Source organism: Xyrauchen texanus, chromosome 32, assembly GCF_025860055.1.
Source record: "Xyrauchen texanus isolate HMW12.3.18 chromosome 32, RBS_HiC_50CHRs, whole genome shotgun sequence".
NCBI lineage: Eukaryota > Metazoa > Chordata > Actinopteri > Cypriniformes > Catostomidae > Xyrauchen > Xyrauchen texanus.
The window spans coordinates 30995681-31009757 of NC_068307.1; the positions used below are offsets into that span (position 1 = coordinate 30995681).

Below are 14077 nucleotides of genomic sequence, written 5' to 3' on the forward strand. Positions count from 1 at the left end.
TGTGGTGTTACACCATAGTTAGTGACCATCAGTTATATACTGATTAAACGCCCTCAATGTCTTTTGAACAGCACTGAAGCTATACTATGATGATTTTTTTTGGCATCATTTTGAGTTGCTATGATCCTACACACAATCGATCACTTTTTTCAACAAATATCTTCAGCTGTGCAGTTTCACTGACTGACACTTCCTCATTATCCGTCGTCAGTCTCTGGCATGCAGAACCACAAACACACACATCAAGTTTCACTCTGAGATCTTTACAACATGTTTCAGTGTCAGCAGAACGCGACACAAGGCCTTCATGTTTCTGAAATGATTGTTTTAAAAGAATTGTTCACTCAAAAAGCATTTCTGTCATTGTTTACTCAGCCTCATATCGTTCCAAACCTGTATGACTTTCTTCAGTACAGAAGGTTGCTTTATTGCTCTTTTCCTAACTATTATCATGAATCGGTACTGGATATGTCAAGCCTAAAAAATGTGTGCTAAAGTACCATTTTCTGTATTTTCTGAAGCCATACAATAGCTTTGTATAAGGAACAGATCAAAATTCAAATTTATTTAAACTTGTTAGATTTGGTACCCTCAAAAACATACAAATGTTCAATGAACTTAAAGTTGCACTCAGTCATTTTTTCCTCATTAAAACTAATTTGTAATTTTGTAATATATGTAGAAAATCATGAGCACACACATTAAAATGAAGACTCAGTAACCTTATAGAAGCTGTTTTATTCTACATGGAGAGGGTCCGCACATGGGGGCGGCCATGTTTGATCACATGACCAGCTGAATACCTCTCACTTAATCTCAGTAACCGTCCTGTTATTGGACACTTTCACTCATTGATTAAAGTAATCGTGACTGACTGAGTAATAAATCTGTACAATAGCATCTGAAACTTAAACTATTGATTTTAAATGATGCTGCATCCACACCACTAGGTGTCAGTGTCAGTCCAAGATGACACAAAGACCAAAGTTACTGAGTGCATCTTTAGTCAAATTAAAGAACACCTTTTTTTCACACAATTAAATTACATTTCTTTCTCTTGTTGTACAAACTTATATTACTTTTGCCAGATCTACTAGATAAAAACTTGTCAAAGTCATTTTAATTATGTTGAAGCAACTTAATTTATACATCTTTAGATTTGTCAAACATGTTTTGCTGTAAGTGTTACAAGCTTTGAGCTTGTAGTCTCCGCGATAGTGGAGAATGAAATCTTGCAGATATATTTTAAATCAAGCTTTCCAGTCAGGCATGTGGTGTTCTTAACATCCAACACACAAACCACAATGACGGTGACACTCAATCATATGTTTGGAATTAGATACGCTCACATGACACAAACCCCAAAGGAATAACAATGAAAATACTGCATTAAAAAGCAAATATCAAAACATAAGTTAGCAGTTTTGGTCATGACACGGGAACCTGACATGGCCGATGAAAATATTTAAATTGTCCCAACAAATTTTAACACACAGTGAAATTATGATGTGTCCAAAAATGTAAGAACTGTGTTACATTAGCTCATTTTAAGTAACTCAATTCAACAAGAAGCAAAAATATTTTTGGAAATATCTAGAAATGGATTTTAGATACCAATAAATGGAAGAGTAATTAAATATGTTCTTAAAGATATCTGAAATTAACATTGTCACTTGTGAAAACAAAATTGCATTTTTACTTTTTAATTTTAAAATGTTTAATTTTAATTCAGTTGTTGATATCAGGAACCTTTGCGCTAGCAACAATGTCATTATTTATATCCACAGTTTGTAGCTGTGCATTGCTGTTATGTGAAAATGGTGTTTCAACTTGTCAGAAATGAATTATAGATATCTGTAATTGCGTTATTTGAGTTAATGACAGATTTTTGTGAAATTCTACTTGTGAAAATGTACGAATATAAGCCATTTTTTATATTTAGTAGTAGTTAAAAAATTTTATATCAAGAATTGGTATTTCCTCAAGTAACGACTGTGCAAACTTAAATACTGATGTCAAAAAATTGCATTTTCAGCTAAAAATGTCTCACTGAATAAGCTGATAAAGTATTTTTGATTTCTTTAGTTTCCACACTAAAAAAAACATAAGTTGACTTTACTCAATTTATTGAGTAAACTCATTCCCTCAGACGAATTGAGTAATGTGTCACCGAATCTCAATTAAGTTCACTTTTTCACTATTTCTTTCATATAAAGGTATGCAAAAAAACCTCCCTACTCCCTGAAAGATATTCATGAAATAAGTGTCGTGAGATATCTCACCGGTTTCTGTCACAGCCCCGTTTTCTCTGTAAAAGAAAACAAAAATGTGTCCATGGGCCACTTTCTGGCTGCCAGTCATTTTGCGTGTTCTCATAGTGTTGTAGTTGCAGCAAATCATTGAGGCTTAATGCCATTTTTATGCCATGATGCTCATAACAGCTGTCAGTTGAGGGCGCTGTTTTACTGCTGTTGTTTTTAACATCCGTTTCTGCACTTGTGGGTCTTAATAAAGCTCGTTTGGTATCTTTGGAGTGCTGGGTTTTGGAAAAGGGGGTGTGGCTAATTCAGCGGTTCAGTCTTGTGCAAGTAGAACACCTAAAATCGCTTACAGCACCATAAACTTGGTGATCATATAGAATGAGCTTAACTATTTAAATTAAGGTAACTAGATGCAAGTAGACTTGACTTTGACTTGATTTGCTATTTAAAAGTTGATTTATCTACTTAATACTTTGTGTAATGGCACACATTCTGATCATAGGCTACAATAGCATAGCTTAGAAAATAAAGATAATAACTAATTCTAGGTCAGACATTAAATAAACGTACAAACTTCCCCCCATATGTTCCCTTTGACCAAGGAAATAATTAAATACAATTTAAGGAATTATGGGTATTCCACATAGCCTCAATTGTGTACGCATGTTCAAGTGAGGCACTTACAATGGAAGAGAACGTCAATAATTAAAACTCTAAACGTTTAAATCGTCATTTTTTGTCATTTTAGGGTTTGTTTACATTCCATCATCATGGCAACAAAGTTCTAATATTGGCTGTAACTTTACACAGAAAATGTTAATAAGTGATTTTATCAAACTAAAAACAGTTTTACACGCATATCCTTTTTGTCTTGTGGCTAAAATTTTGAAACAGTATTTTAACGTTTACAGATTAGCACCTCCATTCACTTCCATTGTAAGCGTCTCACTGCAACAGATTTTAGCTTTATATTTTTTAAGAAAAGAAGCGGCAAGTTGAAATATATTTTTGTGGATATCAACATTATGCCAGAAATGCTGTCGATCGAGCTTCACGTGTATCAAACCCGGAATATTCCTTTTAAGGGTGTGTTCACACTTGGCAGGTTTGGTTTGATTAAAATGAACTCTGGTGCGATTGCTCTGTCAGTGCGGTTCATTTGAACAAGTGTGAACGCTGTCACACAAACCTTGGTGTGCACTAAACAATCGAACCAAGACCGCCTGAAAAGTGGGACTCGGTCCGCTTCCAAACGAACTCTGGTGAGGTTACATTGATATATGAACGCAACATGGACCAAAGACGTCTAAACGGACCAAAAACAGGAAGTAATTTGCCTAATACTGACCTCAAGCATACCTGGTTCTTCTCATGATAGGAGCGATGTTGCCCGTTACAGTTCGGTGTCTTCATTTGTGTGATCAACTGAGGAATTCCTGCCGCTGTTTTGACTCCTTTACACATTTTATTCACTCTTCGTTTGTTCTCAGCTGGTAAAAATACCACCATATATATACATAAATCCAACGAGCGCATTATCGCCCAGCAACCAACATTGTTTTGGATGTTCGTAAGTTCCATCAAAAAATATATGTCATACTTTCCCTGAGGCCTTTGGTTTTGTATCGTTAGGTTCGGTGTTATAAATGCAGATGTGAACGCAAAACGAACCAGGACTAAATGCATCATTTTCATTTTTGGTCCGGACCAAGAGAACCGAATTACAAGTGTGAACACACCCTAAGTCTATAAATGTTTAAGTAAAATATGTTCAAGGAACATAGGTATTTGAGTTATGAGCACAAAACTTGACATCTCAAGTAATGTTTAATGAAGAACTTGATTATTGGAGTTACAACTTTAAGATTTTAAGGACAAGCAGAAGAATCAGAAACAGCTTTTTATTAACAGGGCATATGATATTTGGCACTTTGGTTTCTCATCTTCTAGAGAACATTTAATGTAGAGTAAAAGTCCAGAAAGATTCAATATATTGCAAAAGCCACCTGTGCGAGGTAGAGCTGGATTTTCCCATGTGTTATTCTTCAAACGGAAAAACTTCTTGATGTTTTTATAAATGTATATGCCATTGCATCAGAATGCATTTCACCTTCATGTTACTTGTTACAAATGTCCATTTAATGATTATAAAAGACGATAAACTGGTACAATAATATATATATATATATTTTTACATAAACTTCTATAAAGAAAAGACAAACAAAAGTGTGATTCAAGAAAGCATTATCATGAGTGCATGTATTGCAATGAGAGTCATGTCTGCTGAATTCTGCGGGATGCATTTAAACATGGTAAAATGTGTGAAATAGCTGAGAGCGGTGAGAGGACAACATTTTTTGATAGTATCTAAACATGTGTAGAACTTTGTGAATGACAAAGCTTTGGTATTCTGTGGAGGATTATGCACTCAAATCCCTTAGTGGCACTCAAATAGGCTCTATGCACGGCGGTGCATGACGTATTTCCGGTGAAATTTAAGGATGCTTGATTACTTCCGCCGATCGTAGAGCGCTGCTATGCCGAGAACTGATGTGGGATTCTATACTCTTTGACTATACACTAAAGGAAGGGTAGCCGAGTTAGTCAAATACATTCTGCATCTGCAGCCACCATGTCCGGTAAAACATTTCATATCACTATTCTTCAGAGTTTTAAAATATACTCCCATTTTGTGTTATAGACTAACTAGAAAGCCTGCACACTCTGCTACCCTGTATCTGCAACTGCAGTAAAGTTAGTTTCATACATTCAGATGTTTGCCCTCAATTACTTTCTTATGGTGTATGCAAAATGATTAATGAGTAAATTATTTTTATAAACAAGTATGACTATCACCTACAACTCTTTCCTCTTGTAGTCGTTTTTTTTTTTTTTTTTTTACATACAAAAAATATTTTTTTTGTAGCTCATTGTCAATGATATTAACTCGTTTGCATCCACTGTTGGAAAGCTACTGACAAAAAGTCTGTATGTGCGAATAGGAAACAAACTTTGCAGCAGTGTATCTCCATTACCACTGTTTCAGCTAGAATTTGCAATAACGCAGTGCTATTCATCTGTCGTTGATAGAACTGCATTACATTTTTTATTATTATTCATTTTGTATAATAAACATCCATACTAGCTAAGATAACATCTGTGGTTATCCAAAATGAACAGTGGTAACGTTAGAAAAGTAAAACTTAGAACATGTTCAAAAGAACTTTGAACGTCACTTTCAAAATACCAGTCCTACTCTTAGTTGGTGTGGAGTCTCTGCTTTCCTCATAGAGCGGTAACACTGAGCTTTCACTGAGATCTCATTCAGTGGCCCTGATTTTACCTGACACTTTTACAAACAAAATTACAAACACATTACATGCCAAACATTTATATTAGCGTGATTAGTCTGCTGCTGGCCGGAATGTAAAAATAATAGCACAATGTTAGCCATAACGTACTAGTTCAGGCTATCTGAACTTACCTTCATAATTGCAGAGATAAGACGAAACATAAAACTTGAAACCTTTCTCAAGCTTGCTCTGTGGCGTTGTACTGCACATTCGTACAATTCTTCGCACATCATGAATACTAAATTTTGGCAACTCAAGCAAACAACGAGAAAATTTTGAAGACTCTGCCATAATCCCGTTTACCTCCGCTTTAAATCTCCCCAACCGGAAACGCAAGAGCAACCTTGCATCAAACGCGGAAGTTATGCGTGCATATAGCCCATTCATGAGTCAAACAGTCAGGCTGTCCGTGTTTGGAGTTTTATCTTGAGGGTAGGTATCGTGGATCGAGGGCTTTTCTGAACACGCTGTAATGCTTTATAAATTCATTCACAGTCTGTTAATGTGGCGGTGTTCATTGAGGATGGCTGCGTGTGGCGTGTCCGCAGAGACTTCAGACGAGCCCACGGAACAGAAAGGAGAGAGATGCTCCAAGAGCAAGGCCGAGTGACAGGAAGAAGGCCATAATTGCTCCAGCTGTCTCCGCCTCACTCGGATCTACTTTCCTGGGAACACAATATAAGATAAAACATCTTAAATGTTATGGCTATGGAACACAACATCTGGTTCTGGAAGTAAAAATTCATTCATTTTCTCCATTCACATATTGATTTGTAATGATAACTTGCCGTGTAAATCTTTAAATGCAGACCGTGAGCTCTGAAGTTGATAATCTATGGAATATACGTCTGTTGATGCCCTCAGTCTTTCAACTTCATTTAGAAAATGTGTTGTTTAAAAGCACAGTATCTGGTGAATTATTTTCAGCTATCCACCAATCAAAGAATCAAACAAACCGTGCCTCTCAAAATACTTCATACATACTTGTATTGAATGTGATCTGATCTTCATTAAAGTCACAAGTATAGACAAACACAATGTGCTTAAGCGAACAACCCACAATTATAATCTTTCATGTCTTTACTGAACACATCCCATTAAACATTCACAGTGCTGTGGAAAAGTAATTGAACCCCTAGGTTAAATATGTCAACAAAGTCTAATTAGATTCAGGAGTTGGCAATCCTGGCACCCAATTAATGAAACGAGATTGGAGGTGTCGGTTAGAGGTACTTTGACTCATTAAAACATTTTGAGTTTGTTACTCACAAGAAACACCTGCTGATGAGGACTTTGCCTTGTAAAAAAGAGATCTCAGAAGATCTACGATGAGGAATTGTTGCTTTGCATAAAGCTGAAAAGCGTTACAGTTATCTGGAAGAGCTTAGATATTCATCTGTTCACAGTGAGACAAACTGTCTATAAATGGAGATGATTTAGTGCTATAGGTACTCTCTCTAGAAGTGGCCGTTAGATATTCATCTGTCCACAGTTAGACAAACTGTCTATAAATTGAGATGATTAAGTACTATAGGTACTCTCACTAGAAGTGGCCGTTAGATATTCATCTGTCCACAGTTAGACAAACTGTCTATAAATTGAGATGATTAAGTACTATAGGTACTCTCACTAGAAGTGGCCGTTAGATATTCATCTGTTCACAGTGAGACAAACTGTCTATAAATTGAGATGATTTAGTGCTATAGGTACTCTCTCACTAGAAGTGGCCATTAGATATTCATCCGTCCACAGTTAGACAAACTGTCTATAAATTGAGATGATTTAGTACTATAGGTACTCTCACTAGAAGTGGCCGTTAGATATTCATCTGTTCACAGTGAGACAAACTGTCTATAAATGGAGATGATTTAGTACTATAGGTACTCTCACTAGAAGTGGCCGTTAGATATTCATCTGTCCACAGTTAGACAAACTGTCTATAAATTGAGATGATTTAGTACTATAGGTACTCTCACTAGAAGTGGCCATTAGATATACATCTGTCCACAGTGAGACAAACTGTCTATAAATTGAGATGATTTAGTACTATAGGTACTCTCTCTAGAAGTGGCTGTTAGATATTCATCTGTTCACAGTGAGACAAACTGTCTATAAATGGAGATGATTTAGTACTATAGGTACTCTCACTAGAAGTGGCCGTTAGATATTCATCTGTTCACAGTGAGACAAACTGTCTATAAATTGAGATGATTTAGTACTATAGGTACTCTCACTAGAAGTGGCCGTCCAGTCAAGATGACTCAAAGGAGACACTGCAGAATGCTCAATGAGGTAAAAAGAACCCAAGAGTGACAGATAAAGATTTGAAGGAATCATTGGAACTGGTGAACATCTCTGTTCATGAGTCTACTTTACAGAAAACATTAAACAGGTATGGTGTTCATGGCAGGACATCACGAAGGAAGCCGCTTCTTTCCAACAAAAGCATTGTTGTGCATTTGAAGTTTGTCAAAGACCACCTTGATACTCCACAACACTACTGGGAAAATGTTTTGTGGACTGAAGAAACTAAGGTTGAATTGTTTGGGAAGAACAAGCAACACAGCACAACGTATGGCATAAAAAGGGCACCACACACCAACATTAAAACATCATCCTTTAGGAGTTGCACAGTCTTAATCAAGCCCTTCACCCAATAGAGATGCTGTGTAATGACCTTAAGAAAGCCGTTCACACCAGACATCTGAAGAATATGTCTGATCTGAAGCAGTTCTGTAAGGATGATTGGTCCAAAATTTCTTCTGAATGTTGCGCAGGTCTAATCCGCATCTACCAGAAACACTTGATTGAGGTTATTGCTACCAAAGAAGGATCAACCAGTTATTAAATCCTAGGGTTCACTTACTTTTTCCACAGAACTGTGAATGTTTAGTGGGATGTGTTCAGTAATGACATACAAGATTAACATTGTTTGTGTGTTGTTCACTTAAGCACATTGTGTTTGTCTATACTTGTGACTTTCATGAAGATCAGATCACATGACCAATTTATGCAGAAAAGCAGCTGATTCCAAAGGGTGCACATACTTTTTCTTGACACTGTATATTGTTTCTGTACTTATAATCAACAACTTTAAATCAATAGGTTTGTCATAATTTCTAATTGCAATGCCTCATGGGATTCATTCCCTCATTAAAGACCTTAAGTACACAGTCTTGTACACGTTATATTCAAATACCTTTTTTTGCATCAAATCAAAGTTTTTAATGTTGTGATCCACCTCGGAGCTGGTCTGCTTGGTTCATGGCTTAGAACTTGTGTAAAAAAAATAGTTGATTAAATCCTTATGGAAGAAAGGAATAGGAAAAATACTTCCGGAACCACAACGGCGATGTTGCGCTCTACAGATTAACGGTATGTAATTGTAATCAGAATAAATATTAATGTGATCAAAGAGAATTTGGTGTGTGTGTGTGTGTGTGTGGGCCTATATTATTATCTTAGACAAGTCTTGGTATTTATCTTGCCATAAAAATGGTTTTAGGATTAGTTTTACACCAGTCAAGGAAATCAGTCCTCAGTGTGTCAAAACTAGAGCCCCAAGACCTCGACCCGGCCATGATTAAACCCCTTGAGGCCCAGATCCAGTGTCTTTGAAATGTTGACATCTTATATTATTCATGGTACATTGTCGTGTTTTTCTCAATGAAGCGTTTGATCTCATAATGCCAAATTTATATCTCTTCCTTAAGACTTAAGATATCGCAACTGCTACTTTTTTGTTTTAGTTTTTTTCAAATATGCGACATAGTTTCATGTTATTTAAACAATTACTGTACATCTCAGTCACATTTGTAATGAGACGTGGCCCCGGGACCTCGCAGTAAGGCTGTGCAATATGGACAAAAAAAATCATATCACAATTATTGGACCCACTTAATATTGGGTGTCATTTACTACTATGTCCTTAATACAATGTACTTATTATTTACATACATGTCGTTGCATTGAACTTATATTTAAAGCGCCTGAATTTAATCTGTTGTTACGCTGTTAAATCTTACCCTAATCTAAACCCTGCAGAACAACATGTAGTTGATAGTGAGCAAAAGATATGTACCAATCAGAATAGCGAATTAATAATGAGTAAAACATAAAATTGCGATTAATTGTGTAGCCCTACCTCACAGAACCATAATCTGTTCTTAGTTTTTGTGAAAGGTAAGTCTTCTAAAAAAAAATTTTTTATAGGCTAAACATGTAGCGATACTAGGGATGTGCTTAACTACACATGTTCAGAAATGACTAATTTGTTGGTTGCCTGATCGACAAATCAGCTAATGGAAAAGAAACGTTGTAGAATTGGTAACTTGACACACCACCTTAAATTGTACCGTTTGTTGCAGGTTACTCACAAAAAAGTGGAGGGCATGATGCTCTGGCATTGTACGCTAATTAAAGCGCCAGGCATAAAAATATTGTAACTTAATAGAAAAATAACGGACTTTCTGATGCAGAACCACCTGAGAAACCTGAAGAGAGAGGCCAACAATGTGCGCCAAAAGAGCTCTGCAGCAACCACCTTACTGCCATGAAATCGACACTAAATAGTAAAAGGATTATAAAACAATTATTAAAAACTAGTCTACCTCACTACTCGACTAGTTGGTTGTTTGACAAACAGTCGACCCTCATGACCCATCTCCAGGTGATACTCACTTGGGTCCAAAACACATGCAGAGACTGGCCAGATATCCATTGGAAAAGGCAAAGAGTACCATGAAGGCAATGAACCAGCCATCATGTTCAAAGTAGACCGGCAGATTGTACCGAGGTTGAACGTTACACAGCATTAACAGAGGGACGAATATCACACGGGCCAATAATAGACCAGGAAGAAGTTTGCTGTCTTTACCAGGCTAGAAGATGGAGAAGACAAACAGAAGTTAAATATATAGACACCAAGTACACTGAAAGAAAATAATAAGTACTTTCTACTAGAGATGTCCCGATACATTTTTTTCCGATACCCAATACCACTGATTCATCATCATTATTATTATTATTATTAATATTTGTTGTATTAGTAGTAGTAATAATACAGTTAATATGACATAACTTTACAATAGATATATTTCTGTCATACTTATTCATTTAAATTGAGTTTTTTTTTTTTGACTGAGCTTTTATTTTGATCTGTTTCTGTGTTTTGACGGTAGCTGTTCAGTCTGAAAAAGCTGGACGCTACGTGACTCAAAGTGATTGTTAAACTGCAAAAGCCTGCCACTTAACTGAATAAGTATGTAGTCTGAATGTGCCTTGAACTGCAAAGTATTTCAATCTGCTACAAATCGAGTGATCAATGCTCATGATGGTGCTAATCAAGCCTCCGAGAGGGATACGCCATAGTGGAGTTCTCGCCGCTACCATCCACCCCAACGGAGCCGCCGACCGCGAGCGAAGGGGCGCCTAACCGACCACCTGGAGCGGGGGGAGACCCCTACCAGCTGCTAAATACGGTGGGGTCAAAAGAGGAGCGGCGAGGGGCTCCCGGCCGACCGCCTGGATCGGGAGAACTACTGCCAGGGGCGGGGGAGACCCCTTCTGTTTCCCGAGAACGTAGCGGGGTGTTCCATCTGCCAGGGGCCGGAGTACTGCCTCCGATCCGCCCGGGGACGAGTGACTGAGGAGTAAGTGTTTTTTTTTTCTCTCCTCTTTTTCTCCCACTGCCACTCCGCGTTGGCCTTTTCCCTCTCTGTTGAATTTTACAGTGTTTTGTTGGGGGTACTACACTGTTACAGGAAGTACCCCCTATTTTTATCAGTATTGTTTCCCTCCCCCTGTCCCCTCCCAGATTCAGGAAGGTGGGGAAGACCTGCCGGCAGATGGGACGTAAGGCACAAAATTTTGGGGGGGACAATAAACATAACAATTCTCAAGAGCAATTTTTGAAGGGGACACCAACTTTTTTTTTGTTGTTGCCCCGTTTGCATTTGTATTTTATTTCTTAAACAATTATTTTAAGAATATATCATTATATTATTTACAATACACATATTTTAATGATATTTTAGGGGGGACAACCCTCAGATAGGGGGGTCCTGACCCCCCGCGATTTCCGCCTATGTTTAAATGTGAACTTGAAAATATTAAGTAAATTCTACATGTGTACTTGAAAAATTTAAAAAGGAGTGCTCAAGCTTATAAATAGTATTTATGATTATTTGTGTCTGTGATGATTTTGTCATGTTTAGAAACTTCTTGTTTTATGAAGTCTGAAAATGTCAGTGTACATACAGTAAACGTCATACGTTAAGCCATGGTAACCATTTAAAACCCCATTTAAAGGTGAATGAATGTGTCTTACCCACATACACACTGCAGTGAGACTGCGGCCCACCCAGTCGAAAACGTTGAAGAACAGGAAACAAGACACAGGTATGAAATACTTTTCTGAAGAGAGAGAAGTTAGACATTTAGCCTTTGTACTATACATTTTTCCTCTCTGTCCAGTAGGTGGCGATATGCATGAAGGATGTTGTAACAGGGTTCAAATGGAAAGGAGGAGGTGGGAACCGGGCGAAGCATCAAAGTAATGTTTTTAATAAACTTATACACAAAGACACACAAACATAAATGCATACAGGGCAGCTGCTCTCTCTCTCTCTCTCTCTCTCTCTCTCTCTCCCCCGAACTGCCACATCTCTTTTCACCTATCCCTCTCTTCGGCTGATTTGCCCGATTAGCTATGCACGTCTGACCCCGCCCTCCACCTTGTCACAGATGTGACTCGCCAAAAGTAAAAGAAGAACAATGTGAAAGTGGAGATTTACAGTAAAATTAACTTAAATATCGATCTGTTTCTCACCCACATCTATAATATCACTCAGTGATGTAACTTGGATCTTGTGGGCCCCAGTGCAAAATAACTTAATGGTGCCCCTTGCCACCCCCACCCACTGGTAGCCTACAAGAATTAACTTCATATTATGTTATATATATGACAATATAATGTCATTTTCTTGTTTGTGCAATACTGTCTCTAAATGTCTCAGTAGATTTTATCCTCTAAAGGCACCTTGTCAGAAATTATTTATCTTAAAATGTCTTTCTTAAATTATTAAAATGGAATTCCACAAATAAGTTGTGCTATTTATTCTGAAAGGTGGCGGTTTACTTTAAATAAAGAGTAATCCATCTGATTTTAGCCATGTTTTTGCAGACAATTCATTATTTTAAGGTAGGGCCCAGTCATCACAGGCCCCCTTAGACCATGGGCCCCAGTGCGGCTGCCCCGCCCACACTGTCAGTAGTTACGCCACTGATATCACTTCTGAAGACATGGATTAAACCACCGGAGTCTTATTGATTGCTTGTATGCTGCCTTTAAATGCTTTTTAAGCACCATTCACTTCCATTGTATGGACCAACAGAGCTGAAATATTCTCATAAAAATCTTTGTTTGTGGTCAACAGATGAAAGAAAGTCACACACATCTGGGATGGCTTGAGGGTGAGTAAGTGATTTATTGTGTGAACTATCCCTTTAAGAGTCCTGCATGTGCAACTACTGAGCAAGTGTAGTTCATCACAGTTCTCACCCCAAGCTCCACCATCAGCCATTGTAGATTTAACGTCAGCGGTGACTGCAGGAAACGTGCCGATGGTGATCGTGAAGGCAAAACACACAGAGAGAGCCATAACCCATATCTGAGAATAATAGATATACAATAGATTTTAGGGGTGCCTTCAAATCCAATAGAGGTCACAGAGGGTGACATGCGCTTACCTTTTTAAAGATGCCCAAGAAGGAAGGTGCTTGCTTGTCCTCTGCAGTACTGACACCCTGTTTGCTCTGATCTACAGAAGGAGAATACATCTAAACCCTGAGCTTTGACAATAATGTCTTTCACACTTCTGCAGCATCATCTGATCTGAATTGAGTGACATCACCTTTTTTCAGCAAATCCAACTTGTTTTCTTCATCTTCAGGGGGTTTGTTCTGGTTACTCTCCTGGTAGTACTGAAAGAACGCCTGCAGAAACAAGCACACAGAGTCTCTCAATATTTCATGCTTTAAAGCAACAGCCTCCGAGTAATGCAGACGCTTGTATCTTACCAGTTTAGGAAGAGCAACATATGATGCGATTGCGAGGGCTATAACAGCACAGGCCGTGATGAAGTATCCAAACGCACTGTCCTGCATAGCAGAACCACCTGAAAGAGAGAACAGGATTTTTATGAAAGGATATTCATGATAAAGGAACCTTGCAGTTAAAGATATAGTGTAATGTAAACACTGACTGGCGATGGCACAGATCATGGCGAAAGCAGCGAAGGTTCCCGCAAGTCCTTGTCCACTCATGATTGGTGTCGTGTATGAGGCTGGCAGGAGACCGGCCATTCCAAAAAGACTCCCCTGCAGGACAGCTCCAAACGCTAATTAACACACACACACACACACACACACACACACACACACACACACACACACACACACACA

At 37.9% G+C, this 14077-nt stretch overlaps 2 protein-coding genes across 5 annotated transcripts in view; both read right to left on the reverse strand.

Moving 5' to 3' along the window:
• The window catches only part of LOC127625863 (tudor domain-containing protein 3-like), a 636076-nt gene that overhangs the window by 118870 nt on the left and 503129 nt on the right, over positions 1-14077 (reverse strand). The window lies entirely within an intron of this gene.
• Positions 4083-14077, reverse strand: part of LOC127625865 (equilibrative nucleoside transporter 1-like) — a 33773-nt gene continuing 23778 nt past the window's right edge. For all 4 annotated transcript variants that reach the window (XM_052101284.1, XM_052101286.1, XM_052101287.1 and 1 more), the window contains 8 exons: positions 13879-14013; positions 13694-13791; positions 13528-13609; positions 13364-13434; positions 13176-13284; positions 11943-12028; positions 10295-10494; positions 4083-6279 (listed from right to left, as the gene is read on the reverse strand). In XM_052101284.1, the coding sequence (XP_051957244.1) occupies positions 6168-6279; positions 10295-10494; positions 11943-12028; positions 13176-13284; positions 13364-13434; positions 13528-13609; positions 13694-13791; positions 13879-14013 (893 nt within the window). In that variant the 3' untranslated portion in view covers positions 4083-6167. The remainder of the gene's footprint in view (positions 6280-10294; positions 10495-11942; positions 12029-13175; positions 13285-13363; positions 13435-13527; positions 13610-13693; positions 13792-13878; positions 14014-14077) is intronic.